The 9601-nt window shown below is 54.3% G+C and overlaps 1 protein-coding gene across 1 annotated transcript; it reads right to left on the bottom strand.

Annotated features, from left to right (window-relative positions):
* Nucleotides 1-4089: 4089 nt before the first annotated feature.
* LOC141733024 (ubiquitin carboxyl-terminal hydrolase 42-like) lies at nt 4090-8840 on the bottom strand. Its single transcript, XM_074562755.1, has 11 exons — nt 8690-8840; nt 7242-7442; nt 6667-6777; nt 6489-6585; nt 6273-6340; nt 6045-6115; nt 5422-5504; nt 5045-5156; nt 4661-4801; nt 4342-4442; nt 4090-4243 (listed from the first exon to the last, which is right to left on the bottom strand). The coding sequence occupies exons 1-11, from the start codon at nt 8838-8840 to the stop codon at nt 4090-4092; spliced, it is 1290 nt and encodes a 429-aa protein (XP_074418856.1).
* Between the last annotated feature and the right edge of the window lie 761 nt (nt 8841-9601).

The following is a 9601-nucleotide window of genomic DNA, read 5'->3' as shown; positions in this document are numbered from 1 at the left end:
CCAGGATATTGTGAGAACATCTATGATAAGAAATTCAGATCAAATTACAAGGAGGCAAGTTTAAATGCACTGTTCTTGAGTACGGGCTTTTTGAAGGGAATTCTGCCCCCACAGAACACGCCTCTAGAGTAAGCGTGGAAGAGAACATCCCTCCACCCCCTTTGTAAAATAGGTCCCAACCACCCCTTTTGCCTTCCCGGCATCTTTAAAAGCATCATCGCATATTTTTCCACTGATCTTTAAAATCCTGTTTACTTTGACCTCATATCAGCTTTGCTTCTATTACTAGACTTCCATTATGAAAAGTAACAGTTACTGAACTGTAAAAGCTTGGAGTACTCGGAAAAATCTGAACAAGTAGGCCGTCTTCACTCAAGCTTCACTTTGCTCTTTCCAAGATCGTTTCAACATTTTGTCAGGACTGCTGCACAGACAAAGGTATAAAATGCAATACTGTATGTCCACATATAGGAATTCCAAAAATCCCACTTCGCAGAGGTCACAGAGGGTGATGTGGAGGCCGTCGAAGGTGACTGTATCGTAGTTCAGCTTGGAGAAGAACTTGAAATGGACACAAGACACGGTCGGGGCCAGGCGGTGCCTGCTACGCAATGGCGTCTAGCACAGTAGATGGCGTCACGGCCTCCACACCGCATCAGGGCCCACGGCGGCGTGGGGAAGGGCCCACTGAGGGGCCGGGGACAGCAGCGCAGGCTGAGGGCGAGCGGGCCGGCAGTGCTCAGAGGCTCTGGCTCTCTACCTCAGGCAGGCTCGGCTGGCGGAGGCCTCAGGAATGCCCCGGCTCCCAGCCCCACAAGGTCTCCAGCCTGCAGCTGTCAGTGACGGAGCTGGGCCGTGGCGGTGGCGCCAGCCCGGCTCCTCCTGGCAGCCCGGGCGGTGGGTGGGCGAGGGGCAGCGGGCCCCGTGGCCCCAGCTCGGCCTCCCCTCCCTCTCCGTCAGCGGACAAAACCAGTATCTTATGAAACACAACAAATTTATTCCATGAACTGGGTGCGGAGAGCTCGGGGCTGGCACCAGCTGGGGCTTTGCTGGGAAAAGCCAGGCGAGAGTGACCCTGACATGCCACACGCGTACCTCAAGCCGGGATCTGGCAACCCGTCCCTCTGCCCAGCGCCACCACGGGATGCAGAAAGCAGCGCTGCTGGCCCTGGTGTGGTCCTGAGCCGTGTCTCAGCAGACCAGTCTTTAACCAGCAGGCCTAAAAAGAGGAAAAATTGCCCACGTTTCAGCTATGCTCAAGTGTTTGCCGGCAGTAAGGTTTTTTGAGCTGCCTGCTGGTGCCGCTCCTGCGGAACGCTCAGGAACCAGGGCGGCTGGCTGCCTGTACCTGCAGGCGGTGGAGTGTGCGCAGTAACAGACTCCCACCATGGTATCAGCCTTGTTGGCCCTCCCCCTGATTCTTACCCATACACCCTCAACCCTATGGCACCATCATGAAGCTCTTGACACTCCTAACACTCCCTAACATACAGAGCCACCCCACCTCCTCTCCTTCCTTGCCTCTCCCTTCTGAAGAGTTCGTAGCCACCTAACGCAGCACTCCAGTCGTGCAAGTCATCCCACCACGTTTCCGCCATGGCGACTACGTCACAGTTTTCCTGCTGCACAATGGCTTCCAGCTTCTCCTCTCTGTTGCCCATGCTGCGTGCATTAGTGTAGAAGCACTCCAGCTGGGCCAGAATAATAGGGAAGAGGTAGAAAAGGAGGAGAATGAAAAGGAGAAATGGAGGGAAAGGAAGCAGAAGGCGGTAATATTGGCAGCTGCTTTTGCACAGGCTCAAGCCTCCTCCCCAGGTTGAGGTTTTCCAAGAGAACGAGGGAGAGGCCGAGGAACAGGAGGGGACTTGGGAACTAGAATCCCACTAGGGAGGGATCAGCGTGCCCTTTGTAAAGAGAAAGGGCACTGGAAAAATGAGTGTCCAAAGGGAAAATCTAATCGGACTCCCGGCCCAGCCACGGCCCCGATACCAGAAGAACTAAGCGGGGCTGTCAACGGGGACTCGGATTGGCGGGGACAGGGGCTTGAGAGAGCGGAATCCCCGTCCGAACCCCTGGTTGAGGTTAAGCAAACTAGTGGCACAAATAACCTTTGCTAAAAACAAAATTAGAGTTCATATTCCACAAAGGAACGTCTGGGAAGCGCAAATACATGTATTGCAGGTATTACTGAAGACAACGGGAAACGGAGGAAAAGAAGTACCAATCAACTCTCTTTCTGAGATAGAGGATGCTGTAACCCCTTTTGGATGGGACACCAAGAAGCCTGTAAGGGCTAAAGCGGCCGAGCTGGTAAAAATACAATTGAAGCCCGGAGCTAAACCGGTAAGACGAAACCAGTATCTTATGAAATACAACAAATTTATTCCACGAACTGGCTGCGGAGAGCACAGCCCCGCTGCAGGGATCAGCTTTGCGCTCTCTTCCTCAGCAGGGTTGGCTCCCAAGCAGCAGCGGCTGTGGGAGCCCGCTTGGAGCTGGCGGTGGAGGGCCCTGGAGCTGCATCATCGGTCACCACCTGGAGGACTTATCTTCTTCCTCTTCGCTGAGGGCTGGCAATCCGTGTTCTCCACCAGCCGTCTGCGGAGATCGTGGCCCTGCCGCAGGGACCTGCTTTGCTCTCTTGGCCTCGGCAGGGTTTTCTCCCGAGCAGCCCTGGATGCGGGAGGCATCTGGGAGCGGGTGTTGGAGGGCCCCGCAGCTGCAGCATCCCTGGGAGGGCGGTCACAACTTGGAAGACTACTTCTCCTCCTCCTCCCTCTTGAGGGGTCGTAGTCCGTGGTGACCACGCACCACCTGCACACATCAGTGCCCCCCTGTGGAGATCTGCTCCGGGCCCTCTCCCTGCCACCGCTCCTCTGGCAGCGGGAAGAGGGGATGAATCTCTGCTTCTCTTTCTTCTCTTCCTGCACCTTCTGCGGCACAGGGTCACGTGGCTGACAGGGCACCTGGCAGTCACGTTGCCTTCTGCCTGGCCAGCCTGCAGATGCCACCTGTGCACCGGCCCACCTTCGCTGGCTGGTGCTGGCTTTTGTGGAGCAGCTGCTGTCCTCTGGAGAGCCCTCCGTGCCCAGCGCCATGTCCTGCAAAGAGAGCTGTGAAAAGGTCCTGCCCTTTCCTCCTGCTCTGAAAGGAGCAGAACAGTGAGGAAACCCCAGAAGCTCTGTGAGGGGACAGCTAAGGACGTCCCAAAGGTTCTCCTAGAGAGCTGCAAGGGCAGAAGGGCCAAAGGCGGACAAATGGGATGGACCTAGGTGGGCTGCTTGGGGAGAGCACAGCGTCGTGGCTGTGAGGGAAGCTGCAATGTGGGAGGGAAAACAGAGCAATGCCGAGATCCTGGAAAGAAATCCACTGCCCGTCTGCTTCCCTGACCCACCTCCCCAGAGCTACCTTAGTCCTGCAATGCAGACCTTGTGGTCCCACGGAACCCACCTGCTTGCTGCCGGCTGCCCCCTGACTGATGAAGGAATGGGCATGGTATGGTGCTGGTGAGGAAGGAGCACTTTCTTCAGTTTTCAAAGAAGCAGCCCTTTCTTCAGTTTTCAAAGAGGAGCTCCTGGAGGAAAAAAAAAAAAAAAAGGGATGTTCGCTTAGGGCTGTTCTTGCTGCCTTCTGTGGAGGTCAGTTGTTTTCATGGAGCTGTTTCTATGACAGACAGAAGACATAACCAAGACTAAAAATGGGAAATTTGATTGGGGTCTTCCCACCAGGTCAGCCCCCGTGGGAGCAAGACCTCGTCTTTGTAGCCCCTACAGTCTCCGTTGCATAGCATTAGAGAATCATCACATGGTTTGGGTTAGAAGGCATCTTCAATTCCATCTCGTTCTATCTCCCCTGCCATGGGCAGGGACACCTGCCACTAGATCAGGTTGCTCAAAGCCCCATCCAACCTGGCCTTGAACACCCCCAGGGACAGGGCATCCTCTTCCAGCGTCTCACCACCCCCACGGTAAAGAATTTCTTCCTCGTATCTAACCTAAATCTTCCCTCTTTCAGGTTAAAACCATTACCCCTCGCCCTATCACTACACTCCACGATAGAGTCCCTCCCCATCGTTCCTGTAGGCCCCCTTTAAGTCCTCTTCTCGACATTAGCCAGCTTCAGAGAGCAGACAAGTAGCACTTTACACCAGGCCAGCAGCCTAAAGGCCAGCAAGAAAAGGTAAGGACTGACGTGGGGTAGTTCAGATTTGACAGCACCAAAGGATGCAGGTAGTAATTGTCTCCTGTGACAGAAAGAGAAACTCTGAGGAGGATGAGAAGAAAAAGAGCAAAAGCATGAAAGGGAAACGTATTCTAAACACAGGCTAGCACTTGTTATTACCTGACATAGAACAGTAAATAGGCTTGCTGCCTGAGAACTGTGTCGGTGTCATCAAGAACCACAGAGGAATCATCCATCTGGTACCACCGTCCATCGCTGGCCTGTCAAGAAAGGCGTCGATATCTGGAGATGAACTGCGTGGTTTCTCCACACAAGCACAGGCAGAAAACTACCGAACCAAGGGTATGCAGAACCAAATCCAGCCCAGCCCCTCAGGAGACCTTCTCCCCCAAAACCTTGCCTGCCAGTAACACTGACATGGAAGTTTGTCGTCCCCAGGCTACAGTTTTCCCTTGTTAGGAAGGAAGTTGCTCTTTACCTTTGTGTAGCAGAAATAGTGCCCCACATGACAGCTGCCACCGCTGTGCACCAGCACAGCATATAAGGAGTAGAGGAGCGGTTCTCCAGCCGTCTGAGACACGTACGGGCGAAGATCCAAGCACTCGGGATACTTCACAACCTACAGAGACACCAAGAGGAGTAAGAAATGATCCCCGGATTTTCTCTAAAGCAACATGTATGGCTTGGGCGGCAGGAAACTGTTCTCGGCCAAAGCAGCTCCATCGCAGCAGAGTACATGCTTGTCTTCCCACAGGAACTCTCCTCTCTCCAGAAGGGAACACACAAAACTCAACAGGGAACACTTGTGAAAGAGCGCACTGCTTTCCAGGAAGAGAAAGTTGCACTCCAATCGCGTACACACCTTTCTGATCTTCCTGCCAGTGAAGTCTCCAAACCTTTTCAGACACAGTGTGAGAACCTTGGGCACACGATGGAACGTAAACCTCTTGGAGGCGGCAACCATCTTGTCACACCTTGAAACCAAGCACAGAGACACATGCTGGAAGGCACCCTTGAAAGGCACCCTTTTTTCCCCCCCCCCCGAAAGCCAGACAGCCTTTCACGTCTCACGCATCCTTACGCTATTTGAAGACTATTCAGTGCCATAATACCATATTTTAAAAAAGGGCTGTCTTATTATTGTGTATGCAACCTACGGGAAAAGCTAGCTTATGCTCCACCACATGCAAAACCTCAAGGCAGGATCTACTGTTAACATGTCCTTAGTAATCGTCTTACTGTCTGCATTTAAAGCAGTTGTTGCCATCCAGCTGCTCAGGTTTCACAAAGTCCTCCAGAGCTGCGGTGACAGATGCGGCTGCCTGGAGGAGGGAGAGAGGAGAGCACTGAGCTGCGGGAAACGCCCTTGCCCAAACACTTACGCAAAATCTCCGGTAGCTGACGCTGAGGAGACCCACCATGAACCCGCAAGCAGCGTCCAGAGGGAGGCAGAAAGAGGGCAGTACTATGCCGAGCACTTCCCTCCATTCCCAGGGATTCCCGGGGCCATCCAGAGCTACCTCCCTGTGGCACCACTCAGTCCAGCTACCCATGGGGAGCAGGGTCATCAAGAGTGAAAACAATACAACCCGTCAGCCGAGGAGCCAGACTGGGGTTGAGGGAGGGCAAAGGGAAGAAGGAGGAGAGTACGTCAAGGGTGCAGAGAGGATAATTTGCACTTGTGCAGCTTCAAGGCAGCACCTGCAGGGAGACCGCTGCCATGGCCTCCCCAGCAGGAGACCGCCCATTCCCCTGCAACCCACCACCAAGGTCTCTTGTGTTGGCTTTTAAGCCAACTGTGTTTGTCTGGAAAGCTACAGGGACCTTGGGGCGTCCTGAAGCACAGTTACAAACCCTCTTACTTTTATATCCAAAGGAACATCCAGGAAGGCCTCGTAGGAATCGGAAATCGCTCTGCAGCTCAAGCAGGTGACTGGAACGCAAATGGAAACGCTCAGCGACAGGGGAAGGGGACTGTGCCGCTTTACGCTCGTCACAGCTGCTCCGCCACGCACACCAACAGCTGTTTATGACAGGCAGACAGAAGGGCACAGACAATCCCAAGGAGAGCAAGAGTTGTGGAAAAGTACCTCTGGATCTCAGGAAGCCCCCAAATATTTGATGGATGACGGTAGTTGCTTCGGAAGAGATGTCCAGGCTGGAGAGAAATGGTAAGGCAGAGAGTTACGCCCTCCAAGACGTTTGTCTTTGTCTGAAAACCCTGGCCGTGGGCTTTCCTTGGTGGGACTCCGTCGGGGAGTCCACAGGGCTCGGGAACATTGCAAAGGTCATTTGCTTGTGCTTACTCGCTGCTGCCGTGCAGACAAGCTCTCTGCATGGCATCGACAGTACAACGTAAGAAGTCGTGGGCGTCTTCCTGCATGCCATGCTCAAAATGTTCTCCTATGCCTAAGAGAGAAGAAGTTAGTAGTTCTCTCCTACCAGAAGGGACAAACACACATAAAAGCACCTGCAATGACTTACGTCTGAGGACATTGACCACAGCCCAGGGCTGGATGGCACTGGCTGAGGAACGCAGGACCCGCTTCACGTGTGCCTCCATTATGCACATCATGCAGAAACCTTGCTGACGACCTGAAGAGGGAGGGACGGAGGGAGGGTAGGGGGGAAACAAGCTTCTCAGGTGTGCAAGGTATCCATAGCAACAGGAAACCTAACAAAGATCTTGAAGTTCGAAGAACAGTCTCCACTGCTCTTCTCGCAAGCTGTCGACGTCCCAACAAGCCCGGGATGCCTTAACGCACAGAAAACCTTCTTCAGAGGGATGCCCAACTGACAGAAGTTTTCTGTGCAACACGCAAAGGGAGTTTTTAACTTGCAGAAATAGGGAACGAGACCCGTGGCGAGAAAGAGGCGCCCTTCTGAAGATGAAACCACCCAGATGTGAGAAGCGGTTTCTAGGCTTGAGTGTTCAAAGAACACCCACTCAGGGGATTTACACAGAAGGGCTGCTTTTCTCCCAAATCAAATCCCAGAGTCTGGGAATCCTTGGGAAGTGCCCAAGAGATTTGCAAGGACATGGTCCCAAAAGTACTCACACGACTGACTGTGCTCACGAGAGAGCAGGTAGTTGGCCAGAGGGGGGGTGTACGTCAGGCACTGCAGCACGGAGTTGAGGAAGCACGTATTGCCCAGGTTGTCAAGTCCCGCTCCAGCTCTCTGTCTTTGCTGCCAGTCCATGCAAATCTTCGCCGTGGGAAAGAGGATCCTTTGTGGCAGGGCCATTCCCTCGGCAGTGACTGCAGGGCAATGACATTTGAGAAGTGATGAGACCATAGTGGTGCACAAAAGCCGATTTTAAAAGTTGAGTTCTGTACAGGAGCACCCAGGACAACCAGCTCTAACCTCCAACACAGAAACATTGGGGGAAGCCTCAGACTGCACTGCCACCCCCTGCTTACCCATCCCAGCACGTGCTAAAGAAACAACAACTAGCAAATAGGAACTCTACCCATAGGGCATATCTGGACAGCCTATCAAGGTGTAATAGCTCATCCTACCGCTCCCAAGGGAGAGACCAGCCTATACTTTGATCCCGTGTCTAACTACCACATGATCTGTCCTAAAGCTCAAAGCATAATTACCTTTGCAAGAGGATGGCAGGTGAGGAGAAGTGGGCAGTAAACGATCAATGGTTGGAAAAAAAGTAGCCAAGCAAGTGGCAAAGGAAGGAGCCGAGTTATCCCGAAGGCCAGCTCAGCCCAACTAGCTTTCCCTGGCACGCTCTTCAGGATGCCAAGCCCTGGCCAGGTGAGCTCACAAGCAGCGGGCGGGTGCCGCATCACTGCCCCTTTGTGACAGGGGCCACACCCGGACGCACAGGGACGCACTGCGGCCCCGCAGCCACCACAGCCCCGGCACCTCCTGCAGCCACCAGCCGGCAGCTGTTGGGCTGCCCCAGGCACTGCTGGCCAAGGGCTGCTCGTCTGCCCGCGGAGCTCCCGCCTCTGCCTGGAGCCGCACCGGCCCCAGCAATAAAAACGTACCCAGGGCTGCCAGCGAGCCCCTTCACAGCTTTGGCTGGCACATTCGGGGGGCTGAGGGCTTCTTTTCCACTCTTGACAGACACAGGACTGCGTCTGTGAGACTCGTGCAGCAAAGCACCTGCTGTCTTACAGGTTCCTTTCCAATGAATTTTATCTACCCCCCAAGACACAGCCACAGGCTGACTCTCAACTAGCGCGACCAAAAAAACACCTTGAGCAACTGCGCTGGGTGCCCCTTGGGTGGCTGCCAGGCGCCCACCCAGCTGCTCTCCCACCCTGCACCTCCAAAACCCGTTTCTGGCTGGCTTTTTAGCATCTGGTTTAACCCCTCGACCCCCCAGGAGGGCAGCGAGTAGTGCTTCTGCCCCAACGAGGCAGCTGGTTGCTATTCCTGCCCGCCTTGAGCTCGCCAGTTGGGCCCCTGCACCGCCTGGGTCCTCTAGTTTTCCCTACTCTTGCTCAGGGCACTGAGTTCCTCCTGCTCAGCTCGGGGCAGTTACTTTTCCTCCTGCGCCACTCAGGGAGGCTGTCTTCTTTACACCCTTCACTTGGGGAATCCACTTTGGCCTCAGCGTTGCTTGGGTGGCTTCTTTTCGTCATGTCCCTCTCAGGACAGCTGGTGTTTCCCCTCTCTTGCCTGGGGAGGCCCATTTTGCCCTTTCCCTATACCAGAGAAATTTAGGAAATTTAGGGAGATTTACTCTTGCCCTGCTAGAGGTGGCTCCGTGGCTCTACCAAAATCGGGGTGGCTCGCTTTGCTCCTGCCCCACTTGGGCACTGAGTTTTCTCCCTGGCCTGCTCAAGGGATCTCGTTCTGCCCCTGCCCCCACCCCACCAGACCTACCATGATTGCCCCGGCCACTGCAGGACTCCTGTGACCCCAGAAAACCACCAGCCAAGAGTAAGTACAAACCGCGGAACATCCCTTCGTCTCCCAGAGCTCCTCCTTTACAAAGGCACAAATCTGCTGTTTCTGCCGCAAGGGAAATCCCGGCTCTGCAGGAGGGGTCGTGTTGGCGGCCTCTCTCCTCTCCTCTCCTCTCCTCCCCTCTCCCTAAGGAGAGGCTAAAGGCTCTGCAAAGTTGCAGCTTGGAATTGCTCTCTGCTCCCCCAGTCTGTGCCTGTTGCTTTAATGGGAGGGGGGTTTCGTCCATTGGTGGGTTTTTTTCTTCCTCTGTTGCAGAAATAGCACCCACGATGGCCAAGGCTATCAAAGATTTCAAAACCAGGTTCTCTCGGTAATGAGTTTGCCGTGCAGGCCTGGGACGTTCCCTCTCTGTGGCACTGGAGGAGGAGAAGGTCCCCAAACAGCCCTTTTCTTTGGACTCTGGGGAGGCTGCAGCTTTGTCATCTGTCAAAAGAAGCGGGTACAGAATCTCCCGACACAAAAACCTGGGAAGTCTTGGCACCGG

The sequence above is a fragment of the Larus michahellis genome, chromosome 19, assembly GCF_964199755.1.
Source record: "Larus michahellis chromosome 19, bLarMic1.1, whole genome shotgun sequence".
NCBI lineage: Eukaryota > Metazoa > Chordata > Aves > Charadriiformes > Laridae > Larus > Larus michahellis.
This window is presented reverse-complemented; position numbering and strand designations above follow the sequence as displayed.

What these genes read in the sequence shown, in the direction of transcription:
- LOC141733024 (XM_074562755.1), bottom strand. Translation starts at nt 8,840, where the DNA reads ATGGGCCTCCCCAGGCAAGAGAGGGGAAACACCAGCTGTCCTGAGAGG. An exon ending in TGAGTGGCGCAGGAGGAAAA is followed by an intron (nt 7,443 to 8,689) that starts GTAACTGCCCCG and finishes ATTGCCCTGCAG; the next exon opens with TCACTGCCGAGGGAATGGCC. An exon ending in AACTGCTTTAAATGCAGACA is followed by an intron (nt 5,157 to 5,421) that starts GTAAGACGATTA and finishes CTTGGTTTCAAG; the next exon opens with GTGTGACAAGATGGTTGCCG.